The sequence below is a fragment of the Musa acuminata genome, chromosome BXJ1-7 (genome assembly GCF_036884655.1).
Source record: "Musa acuminata AAA Group cultivar baxijiao chromosome BXJ1-7, Cavendish_Baxijiao_AAA, whole genome shotgun sequence".
Taxonomy (NCBI): Eukaryota; Viridiplantae; Streptophyta; class Magnoliopsida; order Zingiberales; family Musaceae; genus Musa; species Musa acuminata.
In genome coordinates this window covers 34,395,260-34,411,397 of record NC_088333.1, presented here as the reverse complement: position 1 = coordinate 34,411,397, position 16,138 = coordinate 34,395,260, and the positions used below count along the sequence as shown (strand labels likewise).

Sequence of the window (16,138 nt, the reverse complement as noted above, 5' to 3'; positions counted from 1 at the left end):
AAAACACCCTCGTTACTCCGAAGTTTGGTTCTCAAACCTCACCTCAATAGATATGAGAGATTGTTGTCGTAGGCTACTGGGTTTTGATGAGGACAAGGTTAATTATCCCTTTGGATGAGATTATTTTTTTATTGATTTTGAACGAGTATTATTGTCGTAGGTTATTGGATTTTTGACGAGGACAATGAGGTGATGACTAGTTGGGCTAACCGGAAATAAAGGAGACAATCGATGAATAGATAGGCTGATTTTTTTTTATAAAAATATATTATTTAAATTTTTTTTTTAAATAGACTAGCTATGTAAAAAATATATTATTTAAAGTTCGCACGAATCCGAAATCCTAAATTACGGAGCAGCACGTCACCGTTCGGCCCCAAAATCACAGGCAGAGTATAAACAGTGGGACCCTGAGGGTCCCTTTTAAACAATCAATCGTCACACGGAAACGTGTTCAGTTGAGACTTGACGGGTGCGAAAAGTACTAATGTTATCCCAACTTTGACCGTCTCATATTTTAAACATATAACGTTGCGGCTCAGATCTGACCGTCAAGTACGTGGGCATTCAAAATAACGGACGCGGTACGTCGAAGGATCCTCTGGTTTCCAGAAGCAGGATACAGGATTTTCCTGCATGCTCCCGTCCCTGGCGTCTTAGGGATTGGGTGGAAACGTTGTTTTTATGTTTTGTCGGACAAAGGGAACATCAAACCACGCGTCCGATCCGATGTCCGCATCCCAGACCGCAGCTCGCCTGTCTCGGACGATGCAGGGAACACGGGTCTACGATACGCCGTCGCCGTGGCCCCCAGGGCAAACAACGTATATTTTGGTGCTCGTCGACATCGCGTCCTTCCTCACCGCACCGCCTCTACCGCACATCGGCCATCTCCCTCTCCACCTCGAGATCCTTCCTCTCTTCCTCCCATGGTGCATGCCAACGGCGACATCACTGCGCCCCTGCTTGACGTCGGCCCTCCCGAGTTGGCCCTCGACCTCAATCGCTTCCTCGATCGAGGAAGCGAGGCGGCGGGGCCGCCGCCGGAGAACCCTTTCGAGTTCTTGGGCGCGACGCCTCTTGTCCTGCCCCAGATGAGCCCCGTGGACCCATTCCGCAACCACACACCCCACATCGCCGGGCTTTACGAATGGTGCAAGACGGTCTTCTGCCTGCCGATCGCCGCCGCCCGACTCGTGCTCTTAGGGATCGCGATCGCTGTGGGATACGTGACGACGGTGGTGGCACTCTACGGGTGGAAGGATAAGGAGAGACCAATGTCGCGGTGGCGGTCCCGCGTCATGTGTGTCACCAGGCTCTGCGCCCGTTTCATCCTCTTCTCCTTCGGGTAATCTTGATAGATTTGTGTTTTCTTTTCTTTACAATTCTAATCTGAGTAGACGCGTGTTAGGAAAATCGTGGTATTTTTATCTGCGAGGATGGTACGGGCGGGTTTGGGTTTAGTTGCATACACGAGCTAGATAAGATCTGGGGATGTAGCACTTAAGTAGTCGAGTACAGTAGGGTCTCTTGGTTCTTGATGCTAATAGTCGAGTCCATCAGAGTTTCTTGGTTGAGATTTCGAGAAAGTATCATTTGTGTAGTCAAGTACCATAGGGTTTCTTGGTTCTTGGTTCTTGATGCTAATGGTCGAGTGCATTAGGATATTTTGGTTGAGATCTGGAGAAAGTATCGTTTGTGTAGTCCGAGTACAATAGGGTTTTTTGGTTGATGGTTCTTGATGGTAATAGTCGAGTGCATATGGTATCTTGGTTCTTGATTTTGGATGCATATGGTAACCAATATGATTTTTGGTTCTTGATGCTAAAGGTGTAAAAACGGACTTACCAAAAAGAAAAACTATCAGAAAAGGAAATTGTTTTAACAAATATGATGCAGGTTTAGTTCGACAAAATATTTACCATAAAAACGCATACATTTCTGACAAAGACAAGGGTTTAGTATAGTTGCAAGCCTTGGTTGGGTCTTCTGGTTGTGATTGATTTAAAGCAATTTTTAGCTCATGGGCACAAACTGATAGAACTATTTTGAATCACATCATTTCCGATGCGAACAATGCTAACAAAATGTCCATTATTTGTAAATTCATTGAGTTACCTTTGGCATATCAATTTTTCTGTAACTATTCTGCAAAAAAAGGCCTAAGTGATTGGTTGCTGGTTTAATGTCAGCTTGGGTCATATCAATATATCCTATTTGCTTTAATGTCAGCTTGCTAACTAGGATGTCTGTTGTGATGGTTTAATTCCTCAGTCTTTCTCTAATCATACTTTTCCGAGTCTTGTAGCTTCTCCATGCATCCTTTTATGTTTCCTCTATGAATGACAAACTGGTCATGCAAAGTGTCTCTTTTGGATCATAACTATTTGTTGAAATATATTATGGGTATACCTTTCTGAAGAAACATCTTTGTTCTAAAGGTGGAACAACAGCTTACAAACCAAGGTCAACGTGAAACTACCAAAAGTAATAATAACAAGACTTTAGCAGCATATGATCAGGCTTCGTTTGTTCTTTTTTGTTTCTGATCACTTTAATTTTTAAAGCTTAAATACTGCTTCTCGTATTGTGGTAGGAAATGCAATTAAGATTTGAGTGGTGAATACCAGGTTCTTTTATCTTTTAAAACCGATGTATTCTGTCTACTATTGTGGTAGGAAATAAGAGTATGGTTGTAGTAATGGATGGATGATGCTTTGCATGTCATTTTAGTTTTATTTTATCATCTGTTCAGTTTTTTAGGTGTTCACAAATAAAACTTGATTACTCTTTGAGGAAGAGGTAGAAGTATGTCATATGTGTTTCCTTTTGTGGGAATTCGAGCAACTCTTATATATATTTGTGTGTGTGTGTGTTAAAAAAATGCTAAGTTATACGATTTTGGGGTGCAAATAGGTAAATTGGGATTGAATTATGGTTGATCCAAGAACCTGAGCAAATGCGTCCATTATGAAGCTGGATCTGATCGATATACTGGAAAATTCTTATAACATTAACCCAAACTTAGCTAAGTACAACAATTAAAGCTGGGATCAAGTTGAGTATATTTGGCCAGGTTGAGTATAATGAAGTTTCTTGACAAATTAAAACCATTGCCTTATAGTTGGGAAGGGCACTCACTATACAGAGAAGAGGAACAAAATCAAAGGGAAAGAGGAAGAGGCTTTGGACAAGAGGGTAAGGAGTCATCATTTTTTAGTAGTGGCAGGTGCCATAGGAGTATTGATGACAACGCTGTGTGTGTTGCATGCCCAAGAGAGAAAAAGAGGAGCTCAAGGAAAGTGGGTGCAAGATTGTCTATCAAGGCATCAAGTTACGTTTACAAAGTACACAAACGAGGCAGAGTTTGATAAGTTGGCTCACCCAGTATAGATACACAAATCCAACCATCTTAAGTTGATGAACTGTCAACTCAAGCTTAATTGAGTAACAATTGAAGACATGCCCAAGGCTTGCTTAAGGCTGTGTTAAACTCTGTTAAGTTCTGCATTGCTTGCAGTTGAACCTCTAACATTAATATTCCCAGATGCAGATATAAGTTTTTAACCTCACTGAATGCAAACGACTCTGCTGCAATTTGATTTCAAGCACTTAGGATAATGATCATGAATAAATTGGATGCATTTGGTTGCTTAGCCCTTCCTAGAGGAATGTTCAGACTCCTGATAACTATAATCCATATCTGATGTATCTTCTGTTAGATTAGTGGTTGTTCATCTTTTCTTTATTCATTTCTCGTCAGTTTTGTACTTGTGTATTTCTTTATAAGGCTTTGGCTTTTTTGCAAAGAAATGTTTGTGTGGGGGTTGTCCTGCTTTTGAATCAATTCTTAAAAGCACGAGAAAAGATCTAACCTAATGTTATATACTGACTGTATGCATATAAATGATTGTTTTTATACTTACAAATACCTGTTTGTATGGTTGCTCTTCCATCAGATATCATTGGATTAAAAGAAAAGGAAGGCCTGCTTCAAGGGACATTGCACCTATAGTTGTTTGTAATCATGTCTCATACATTGAGCCAATATTCTTTTTCTATGAACTATTTCCAACTATGGTTGCTTCAGAGTCACATGATGCATTACCCTTCGTTGGAACCATTGTTAGAGCAATGCAGGTGGACGCTCATCTTTTTTGGCCGGAAGTCTTTCTTATTATGTTGCTTTATTTATCTGATTTTTATTCTTTTTTATATTAAGGGAGAATGCACTTCAATTGGAACTTTTGATGTTAACATGTTTCATCTATGTTTCATAGGTTATATATGTTGATAGGTTCTCACAACAGTCGAGAAAGCTCGCAATTCATGAAATAAAGGTATAAAGGCTTTGGAACTTATGATTGATGCTATCATTTCTTTCCTCAAGTTTTTTTCTTCTGCAATCATACTTTTTATCAAGATATTAGTTCTATTGGGCTTTACTTACGCCACCTTTCTTGTTTTGGTTCGGCATAAGATGTGCCATTGACTGTATATCTTTCATTTCAGTTAGTTGATGGAAAGAAACCTGAACCTTAAGAGCTTGCCTTATAAATGAACACAAAACAAAATCTATATTTTATCTATTTGATACAGAAATATGCTTTCTAGGACATGAATTCAGAGAAAGGCTTCTTCCAATGACTTTCCGCGTATTATGCTATTTCCTGAGGGGACCACTACAAATGGGAGATTCCTCATTTCATTTCGGCTTGGTGCATTCATTCCAGGCTTCCCAATCCAACCGGTGGTTGTTCGATACCCGTACATACATTTTGACCAATCTTGGTGAGAATTTTACATGAGACATTTCTCTTATTAATGTTCTTTGTCCTGATACATCTGATGATGTTACTTGTTTTAGGGGAAACATTAATTTGCTGAAGCTCATGTTTAGAATGTTCACACAGTTTCACAACTTCATGGAGGTATGTTTTGCCCTCATATACGTGTCATGATTTCCACATTTGACAATAGTCAGATTGCCCTGGTGGTTCTGTAACCCAGTTTTCCCACTTCCTAAAGTTCTCATTTCTTCTTTAATATTATTTGTTAATGGTGATAATTGCTCAAGTAAATAGAACTTTCTAAGTTTCATGTTACACATTGCTTTCGGAACTAGAAAATCTGGTAAATCTTCCTACTCCATCAAGAAAAGATTTTACATTGTGTAAGCTAAGTTTGTTGTAGTGTTAGTTTTTTTTATAATCCAAAAAAGACATGTCCATGAATTGTAGCTATGTCTAGGATGAAAATGAAGCAATAACAAGAAGGGCAAGATCAGAATTAAGATTTTACGAGATATATAAAAATCTTATGAGAATGTCTGTGATAAAAATTAACTCTGAACAAGGCTTCATACATAATTGTTCTTGGTCTAGTAGGCTAGTTGAGCCAAGAAAACTGTCATTTGAGTCAGATTTCAATCCTGGTTTAGGAGTCGTCGATCCACCTCTTTTTTACCTTCAGTTCTTGGTCCCATGACTTATGTGCCATGTGCAGTAAGCCATATTCTGATGTCACGTGAGTAACTCTTTGCTTGTCACTTCCATGATGAAAGTTCAATTAAATATAGTTTTTATGATCCAAGGTTAAATTCAATTGAAACTTTTTCCCAAAGCTTCCCTAAAACTTTTTCAGTTGGTAACAACTTGTACATTGTTCATGTTGTTTTTATTTCTGGTACAGGACTGCTTGGGATTTATCATAATCCTGCCTTGTAATGCTTGATCCCCTTACCACATACGGTCGAGATCTTTCTTTGCATCTCTGCATGAAAACTTGAGCACATCATCTCGGTGTGCATAAGATGTGCCATTTTGGCATGTGTTAGGCCACAATTTCAGAAGTGTTGGATTTTTATTTATAGACTTAGTGGTCTAATACTAACAGTTTGGGCTTTTGGGCCATATTATACACATTATAGGCTATCTGGTCAGTTGAGCTATTATGTCATACCAAAGCACCTGTGCAAGATCTTTCATGTGGGCTAAAATGATGCTCCTGTTGCAGATTGAATTGTTGTCTCTAGTATGTGCAACCTTGGGCACCGCAAGGGTTATCTCGGTATTTAAAGGAATGCCCTAATGGCGATGTGAAACATTTGAGTAGGGAGATTGAGATGCTTGCAAATACTCTGTCATCTGGGGGATATTGGGAGGAGGTGGGAATCATGGGATTGTTCAGGGAAGAGACTTATCATTATAACAAACCAACTCTCTAGATGTGGCCGATGCACAACCATTTGTAGTTAACGAGACTTTTTTCACCATTTGATCTTGTTCTTGTCCAGAATCAGGATCAGTATATTAGTGATGATGACAATTTGCCTCTCTACTCAAAAGTAACAGTATGACATTCAGTTTGGAAGATTATTGGTACCTTATCTGGGCTGAGACTATTACTTGGTACAGATCCAATGTTCAGTTCTTCATGGAATAACTTGGCATGTTGCTGATTCGTATGAAAAAAATGTCATAGATAAAAAAATGTTTTATGTATTATGACGTATAGGTTGTGTTTGGGTACAGTTTTGATGATGTTGGAATTTTTTCCCAAGTGAACTGTTCTTGCTTATTATTTCATTGTAAAGATTTTGATGGCACCAATTTTCTGATTCTAGAATATGAGTAGCTATACTTAAATAATAAGGTTAGTAACAGTCAGTGCATATAGCTTCAGTACCAGTGTGTACCAACATTTTATTTATTTTATTATTTTATATAATCATACTGGCAGTGCAAGTCATTTTACCACGTGATTTATAGGTACAACAGTCTGTCGAAACCAGTATCTGATCAGGATTTAAAATCCTTGCTTTTATTATTTATTAACATGGATTTCCTGGTATTTTTTGTGAATAACTTAATTTTTAGTTTGTACTTCTTAGCAACATCTACGGTCATGAATCTGATTCTGTATTGCTCTTTAAGTTCTAGTAGCTTCACTGATTGTTGTTTCCAAGAAAAAAGTAGTTTACTTCTGTTATTGCATATAAATTTTTACATAAATGCATGCATGCAGTGTAGTATTAAGCCAAATCCTGTCTTCACGTAAACAGAAGAGGATTTTTATGATTTCATATTAATAGTCAGTGAATCTGCTTAATTGGTAAAATTTTGTATTAAGAGTGCCACTTTTTGCTTAACAGGTGGAATACCTTCCTGTAGTCTTTCCAGGTGAGAGCAAACAACAAAACACAGTTCATTTTGCAGAGAGGGTGAGTATGTTCAATGAATCTGTGGTGACATGCTGCATCTTATATGTTATATTTTTTTCCAAAATGGAATTTACAGTTTGTCAGTTCAGAAGTTAAACAAATTAGTAATGTGCTTCGTTAATTGATGTTCGTGTCTAGAATAATATTTCCCCTTTGGTGCTAAAATATCTTTTTTCTTATCATGATTGCTGATATATTGGAGTGAAAAAGGATATATAATTTTGAAAGTTTAAACGAGCTTATGATTGGTCATGGCAAAACTTGGAGCAACATAGTCAAACAAGGATGAGGATTTTGCTATGGTATTGCAAGCAGGGGTATCAAATTTGGATGGCATGTCAAAGCACATGGAACGAAATACGAGATTAATAGGTTTAGATTAGCTGTAAGGACTAAAATACCGATCAGACATGATCATACTATGACCAGTCCAATCAATTACCAATACTATATACATGTCATGCACCTTATAAACATTTATCGTTTGAATTGTAGCAGTTATCATGATAAAGACTAAAGTTAACATGCTGTTCTTGGCCTTTTTTTTTGCAGACTAGCTATGCTATGACAAATGCACTTAATGTTCTACAGACATCTCATTCCTTTGGTGACATGATGCTTTCTGCAAGAGCAACCGAACTTACAAAGGTGAAGATAACTGCTTATTTTATGGAGCAACAGACATTCTTTTTTGTTTATTTCTCCTGTTCATAGTGTATATCATGGTTTGCAATACCATGATATATGGTACAGATGGTTTCTATCAGTCCGACAACTCATTGGTACATGGACCAGAGTAAACCAGTTGGTATGCTTGGCACAAGATGGTACAGGTCTTGTAGTGGTGTTTTTCTATTCCAGTTTTTTCTTTTAAACTTGGTAGATACTGGCAATACACCTAGACACTCGATATGGAATGCCCATGCTTAATTTGTGCTTCGCTTCCTATATAGTGGCACACACATGGGAAATATGGCATATGTGAACTAGGTAAGTGTGAAATTTTCTTAAGATCTTAACCTAAACTTGCCATATTTGAAGTTTGATTTGCATTCTTCCCAAGCCCAACTGGAACACAGTTGGACTGTGTTTGGCTGGCAGATGTTGCACCAGATCATATGCTTTGCTTTTTATTATGTATCCTAATTTCCTCAAGTATTTTTTTGAAAGTAATTTTTAAAGCTTACTTGTGTCGGTGCTTATTACCTTAATAACACATTGTTTCTTATGCATTAACATTCTTGTTATTCTATAAGATACATTTTACTGCACATATTGATACACTTGCATTAGCAAGTTTGACATATTTTCAACTTTCAAATCCAAACCATCAAACTTTCTATTTTGCATTTTTTGTGGTACATGATGCATACACAATATATGACAGCCATATCTATCATTCCCATAAAATATGTGTTGCGTTCTCTTGAGGAAAAAGTGGGAGTTGATAGAGTATATCATTTTTCTAGTTGTTGCTTAAGTGTGTGTATGTGATTTATAAATATTCCGTATCTTTGTATGCAACCTTTTATTGGCTCTTTTTATGTCATATTTTTTTCTTATAGCTTCAATCTTTGTTCATAGGAGAGAGGCTCAAATTATATGGTAGAAATGGCATGGGTTGAGAATGTAAGTTATCAATCTGCAATATATAATCTACATTTTACATCATTTGTTGGCATTGTAGTTGGAACTTTACGTGATGCAGTTTAGTGGAGAACAACCAACATATGAAGCCATCAGTTGTTTTCTTTTCTTCCTTGTCTTTGTAATAATTAATAATTTTTGAAGTTTTCGATTTTGGATTTTCTTTCACTTTATCCAAATTGGAGAAACAAAGATAATGATTCTTTTGAATCTGATCCTAATAAAATTTAAATCCACATTGGTGAACAGCGTCACTTACCTCTAAATTGAGTCTTGTGTCTCCATGACAGTGCAACTACCCTTTAACTTTTGATGATGAAATATCTACTTTTCATCCATCAAGTCTTTTATAATTTATAGAAAAGTAATAGTGAACAGAAACCTGTCTGCCCAAACAAACTGAAGTTGCGAAATATAATGATGGATTTTCCATGGAACATCTTTCTCCCAGAGCTGATGGCTTCTAATGACTAAAAATTGACTTGTTTGAGATATCCTATATAGCTATATGTGACTAATTTTAACACATTGATGACTAGCTGAAGTTGATCATAATGTTTCATGCAAACCAAGAATTGCAGTGACTATTATAATATTTTTTTTGAGAAAAAATAATGGATGGGGTCATTACTTTCACCAAGAGAATTACCTATGTCAAGTTTTTAGGTACCACCTTTGGAAATATTTTCACCTAAAACCTCTTCGAGAGGGAGAGAGCACCAATATCACCTAAAATCTCATGTGAAAAGGTTGGTCATACTCTGTTAACTGTCAAAACCTAATAACGAGTAAATGACCTAATATCACCTAATTCATAATCTTTCTTTACATAGTATGGCATGAATTCTTTTCCTATTTAGTCTTTCCTGCAGCTATAGGAACACAAAGCAATGCAACCACATGTAATGCCAAGAAGATGATTTTCGTAATATCTTAAATTTCTGAAACTTGTGGAAAATTTTATTTAGCCAGATAAATAACTAAATTTAGGGACTTGTTGTGAATGACATTGGGATGTCTGCATTTTTTCAGTTACAAAATAAATTCAACTATTTTTCAATTTTTAGTTGACATCATCATTATTTCTTGTATCTTATATTTCAGACATCATACTTACTAGCTTTTGCTGACTCAAAATCTATTGTAGTGTTCACTATGCTTTTAGAGGCAGTGATCCATACACTAATTTATCTGAAAATGGAGTGTTTTGCTTTTTCATTGTCTATTTTATGGTCTTTTTCTTAATTCTACTACTATTTTCATTTGCAGTCGTTTAACATAAGCTCATCTGAGGCTGTGTTACTTTTGGATCAGTTTCTTGCTATGAACCCAGATTCCAAGTAAGTCTCAGACAAATCTCAAATTGCATGTTTGAATAAGAATACTTCATGGATTACACATACTGGCCCATGTCACATAATGTATACCATGAAATCATGGGACAACTGCAGTGGAACAAATTCTGTGGTATGCCAAGGTCATGTGATATAGTGTTGGCCTGTCTTAGAGCCCATGCCAGGTGTTGGCGTACCGAGCTGACATGTTACCTGCATACCACTTGTGCCATGGAACTCAGAACCTTGCATTCGTTATTTTTTTTGTAATGACAACCAATCAAAAATTCCATGCTAGGACATTAGTGGATATGGCTGAGGCTTTAAGGATTTGTGACTTGATAGATCAAAGGACACCCATGTGCTAAGTTTAAATTGATAAATTCATACTGCTATGAGATTGTCTAAAATCTTATTATTATTTTTGACATATATATTCAATAACTAAAGATTGCAATCTCAGGTATCAGACCCATATCAGTCTTGGCTTGGACAAGTATAAGCCTGAGCCATATTGGTGTATCATGTGTTGGTAGACCCGAGTATCACTGGTGTAATATATGTTGGTACTTCGACCTGTACCAACATATCATGTGTTGATATACTGGTATATATCATGGGGCAATTTGGGAATGGGTGAGGAGAGAGAGGAAGAGAGAGAGGGGGTGTAGCGGTTTGGGGAGGTGTGTGCAAAGGGCAGGAGGTGGTGGAGAAAGAGGAGATTGACCTCCTGCGGAGAAAGAGGAGATGAAGTACTGGGTCATATGGCGATGAGCAGTGGCGATGCAATTGGGCAACGAAGTGTTATATATATAACTGAACTGGACTGCCCAAAATAAGGGCAATCCACATCTGTTTGGCGGTAGGACTGGTAAATATCGGTTGAACCTTACCGAACTGATTGGTTTTGCATTCCCTGCAGGAAATCATGATGCTTTAACTTGTTTTTGAAAGCTTGCATAATTTTCTTGATTGTTATTATTAGATCCAACTATGCTTTTTGAGTTTAAGGATGACAATTTTTATGTGATCTTGTAATATGGTGGTGGCAGTGGACATGTTCAAATTCATGGTTTTTTGACTGCTTATGGGTTGGGGTGGAGTCCTCTATGTGAAAAGGTTGGTCATACATCTCATGCTTATTTTTCCATCTTATGAAAGAATAAACTTTTAACGTGATTTTCCTATCAGTCTCTAGAAAGTTGATCTTTTTTGTGGACCTTGTAGTGCTTAACTGATCCTAACCTATAGTAAAATTTAACATTGTTAGGTAACTATGAATCCAGCTAGGGTCTAAAATAAGTCCTGCTACATATTGTTATATCTCGTGCTTGATACTGTATACGAGGAAACTTAGCAGTTGATACCTTTTCTATTGACTGTTAGAATGTCTTCTTGTTTGTGTATAACTTGTGTAATAAATGATGTTAGGTATCAATGCTTTATTGAAGTTGTTTTTCTAGAAAGCATAGCTCGAGATTCTTAATGAACATTGAAATGATTGGTCAGGAAACTAATGCTTTATCACATGCAGATATGGTGTTGAAGTTACTACAAACTCTTCACATGTATAATATCAACTATATACACATTTGTACGATTGCAAAAATATGTACTCTATATTGTTAGGTTTCTAGAGACTTCTCAGAACATTTGTTATCAAACCATAGGTACTAAGGAATTGTGACCATGCCATGTTGCCAAATTGTAACTAGATTTAACGTTTGCATATCATTACTGTATCACGCCTTGTCATCGCACCATACTGACACTCATATGAATCAACCCATGTCAATCTGATATGAGAGCACTTATTACCATCATCAAGTTTCCATCCTGAAATCTTGCAAAGGATGCCAACAGCAGCTCTGGTTTGTTTTCTCCCACTAAGAAAATCATAATGTACATTAAAGTCCTTTATTCAGTGACAAGCAGATTATAATGAAGTGCCCTGGTTCTGCAAGGTCAAGGAGGTTTTTCTATGATTTCTTTCACATCTTCATTTAAGTACTTGAAAGAATGATGCATGTTGTATTTTGAAGGAAATCTATAACTTATTAATTTAGTTTGAGATCAAATTTGTTGAAGCATCATCATGGGGCTATAATCACAAATTCAAAGCTTCTGTTTCGGGAAGTGATGCATTCTCATGGGAAAGGAATATGACATGCATGTACATATGCATAGACATTTTAGGGGATTGAGATTTGTATCATCATATTAATGCAAGTGTATGAGAAAACGATTTTTTCTTAAACCTGATAATATGTATGGACTTACAGCAGAAAACTGGTGACTCCTAATTGTATGTAATATATATACTCGGATGTTCTAATATTTCGGTCCATATTTTGGTTGAGGAACCTGCAATCTGTAGAATATGAAGATTTTCTATAAATATTTGTGCCAAGATCCTTTCATGCATAGCTAAAGGTTAGATTTCCTCCTCGTCAGATATTTGGCTATCTGGACTTGGAAAAGAAGGGGTCAATAACATTTCGTCAGGTATTATTGTGTATTTTTCACGTGTTTGATTTTAGTCTTGGATGATGTAAACTGTTGAACTAAAATCTGTCTTATAATTTTGAGTTTATTACTTGATTCTCATTGATAAATAATGTTACTGGTAAGTGACTTGGTATTCAGTATCTTTTGTGCATATTTCTAGTAAGTTCATTGTCTAAGCACCCAAGGACTGGCATTGTTAACCAGTACTCGTAGTAGTATAGGAACACAGGTGAGGCGTGTACATAGGTTGATTTATTTTGAGTGTAAACTGTTTGACCCGTGAAAACACCTTATCAAATACCAACCATCCTGTCACATTAACGGTGGTCTAAGGTTCATCGTATCACGATGTATTATTCGATACAGATAATACATATCAATTCGATAGGGGATCTATATAGATGGTATATATATCAGTTTGTCAGTATATCTCATCGTATCATATATTGATACATTGGTATGATTTGGTATGTATCAAGCCAACAATCTGTTATGGACTTAGTTTGTTTTGTCTAAGTCGTGCGACACCCTTGCATATCGATCTGTAAAGGATCAACCTTTCTGAAACTTCTTATAGTTCCTTAAAGACCTATAAAGTAAAAGACAAGTTAGAGGAAGTATTTAACTCAGGATAAAACAAAGTCATTTCAACTAACACTTGATAGGCAATGCAAATTACAAACATAGATTTCGTCAGTGATTTAAATAGGCACTTGGGCGTTTGCCTAAGTGCTCGGGCAAGGCGAGGCAAGGCCCGAGCGCCTCGTGTGTGCACCAAGCGATGCGCTTCAATGAGGCGTCGCCTACGCTTGCCCAAACGCACACATTGGGCATTTCAAGCAAGCGCATGATTCTATTACGCGAACTGAACCGGTTTAAGGCTAGTTCGGTTCGTAATTTCTTACCTCAAAACCACGCTTTAGGTCTGCGTGACCCCGAGTAACCCTCTTGCTGCTTCTGCCTTCACTGCTGACACTTTCTGTCGCTACCTTCGTCGCAAATGCAGCGGACCGAGCCTTCCTCTATTGTCAATGGATGAGTCCAACAACCCTTGTAGCTTCCTTCTACTATCGCTTCCTTTCACTATCGAGGGAGAGGATCGCAGGTCCTCTGCCACCGACGAACTCCCTCTGAAGCTTCTGTCGCTATCGCTGTTGTTGTCCGTAGCTTTCATCGCTATCGTCGCTATTGTTTGCAGCTTCTGCCATTGCCGCTATTTCTGCCCGCATGTTTCGTCACTGTCATTGCTTCTGTCCGTAGCTTCCCTCCTTGCCACTATTATTGTCCACAATTTCTGTCGCTACCGTTGTTGTTTGCAGCGTTGTCGTAACTATCTTAAACTAATCCTCTGCGACTGTTGCTATCTCCCTCTATTGCTGTTAACATTTTTTTTCTCCCCTCCCCTTCTAACTTTAAGTAATATACTGTTAACGGTATATTTTAAATTTAATATTATATTTTTAATTTAAATAATTATATTTAAATTATATTATATATTTTTTATATTTTAATATTTCAGAGAATAATTTTTTTCTCCCCCTCTAACTTAAGTAATATACTATTAACAATATTTTTAATTTAATATTATATTTTTTTATTTAATTAATTATATATTTTTAATTATATTATATTATTATATTTTAATATTTCAGAGCGCCTAGCGCTTTTAAATCATTGGATTTCATAAGCTTTGAACGATTGCAGACAAAAGGTATAAGGTGATTCGTCACGATCATAAATCGTCACAAGTACTCACATGATATTACTACGGAACAAAACAGTGAACTAACCATAGATACTACTATAAAAGTTTATCTAGTCATGTGCCACATGAGTAGCTCCTAGGTGCTATATTGGTTGACACTTTGCACTACTTTATAGAGTTAGAAAACCTTCACAAATGGATATTTGGATAGTTTGTTTTTAGACAATTTTATTTCAGTCCAATGATTGCTCACAATCTACATTTACAAGATTGAAATGATTATAAAACCCATCAAAATAAGGTTATCAAACCTACTATAAATTTTTTACATATTATATAAAATATGAATAAAATCGAAAAATATAAACAGACACATAGTATATCGAACACTCTGTTCATAGATTATCTATGATATTTCGATCGATATATTGGTATAGAACGATAAGATGAATCATAGTATAATCTATCATATTTTATATGTTCATTTTCCTCGTGATAATAATCAATATCACTACTGTTAATGTATGTTATACACGTGAGCTCTCTTGATACTTCACAAACTTTACATAGTTGCAGTCGTCGTTACTCCTAAATTCTTACGTTCATTGATGGTTCATCTGCAGTTTTTGTCTGGGTCAGCACAGATCAAAAAACAGCCTACATTTATGACTGCTTGTGAGACAGCTTTCGCAAAATTCAGTGATAATCTGACAGGCCACATCTCTGTTGGAAAGGTAACCAACCACAACCATTTCCATGCTTTCTGGATTTCGCTCTCACTACGATAATTTGGTTGTACCACTGATGTAGATGGGTCATATCAACCAGTCGATAGTGCACGGCGCAATCAGTGAAACTGTACGTTTTGGTTTTACCCTAGTCCTATTACACCTTAGAATTACATTGTTTCTGTTATCGTCACCTCCTAATACCAGCGCTCACTGTAATCATTCCTCCTGCAGCTTTGTCAGCTGTTTGATGCTGATAGTGATGGGATTGTCAGCAGAGATGATTTCATGGATTGCCTACAGAAGCATCCACTGCTTATCGCGCTTTTTGCTGCAAATGTGAAGTTTGATGACCAATTGGACACACTATAACTGCATACTATATTCATTCAGCAAATGTAGAAGCTTATATTAACCACTTATTAGTACTTGCATATCGTATTGATTATTGAAGAACCACTTTCAGCGGATTGGCAGCCGACCATTCAATTGTATTTTTTCCTTATATTGAATGGTGAAAAACAATGATATAAATGGTGCAAGATTATGCTTTTCCACTTTGGAGGTATATGTAATCCATGGACCTTGGAACTTGTTTCAATATCGTTCCCAAAAGAGCATTCATAGATTGTATTTGACATAACAATGCATTTATTTTTCATTTTTGATTTTCTTTTACGAGGTATCACCATAACTCTTTGCGATCTTTTATAGTATTTTTAAGCAAAGCTTGGCACATTATCTTTTAATGCTTTACAATTCAAGTTTGTATGTCTTGACACCTTAAGTGCTCTTGCATCTAATGCTTCTAGTCTAAGTTAGAATGTGGTGAATGCTCCTAATAGTACAATTGAAGTTGGTATATTTTGGATCCTCTAATATGTCTCTTAGTCTCCTCTTACGTTTGAGTTTTCATGCAAATTAGTTGAAGTTTATATTTCTTAATACATTTTTAATTTCTCATATCAAATGCTTTTTGTATGGGTAGTTCAAA

At 36.6% G+C, this 16,138-nt stretch overlaps 1 protein-coding gene across 2 annotated transcripts; it reads left to right on the top strand.

The window, feature by feature from the left end:
- The first annotated feature begins 841 nt into the window (after positions 1-841).
- LOC135679085 (lysophospholipid acyltransferase LPEAT2-like) lies at positions 842-15,701 on the top strand. 2 transcript variants are annotated; one of them, XM_065192491.1, is made up of 14 exons: positions 842-1,348; positions 3,960-4,140; positions 4,281-4,340; positions 4,628-4,791; positions 4,868-4,931; positions 7,154-7,222; positions 7,775-7,870; positions 8,807-8,851; positions 10,139-10,209; positions 11,256-11,322; positions 12,658-12,708; positions 15,040-15,150; positions 15,227-15,274; positions 15,379-15,701. In XM_065192491.1, exons 1-14 carry the CDS (start codon positions 930-932, stop codon positions 15,514-15,516), a joined length of 1,584 nt encoding a protein of 527 aa, XP_065048563.1. In that variant the 5' UTR covers positions 842-929; the 3' UTR covers positions 15,517-15,701. The 2 variants fall into 2 exon arrangements, with proteins under 2 accessions (XP_065048563.1, XP_065048564.1); XM_065192492.1 differs by lacking the exon at positions 8,807-8,851.
- Positions 15,702-16,138: the final 437 nt, after the last annotated feature.

Coding starts and splice junctions, on each gene's coding strand:
- LOC135679085 (XM_065192491.1), top strand. CDS start 930: ATGGTGCATGCCAACGGCGACATCACTGCGCCCCTGCTTGACGTCGGC. Junction 4,341..4,627: donor TCGCAATTCATGAAATAAAG/GTATAAAGGCTT, acceptor ACATGAATTCAG/AGAAAGGCTTCTTCCAATGA. Junction 15,275..15,378: donor ACGGCGCAATCAGTGAAACT/GTACGTTTTGGT, acceptor TTCCTCCTGCAG/CTTTGTCAGCTGTTTGATGC.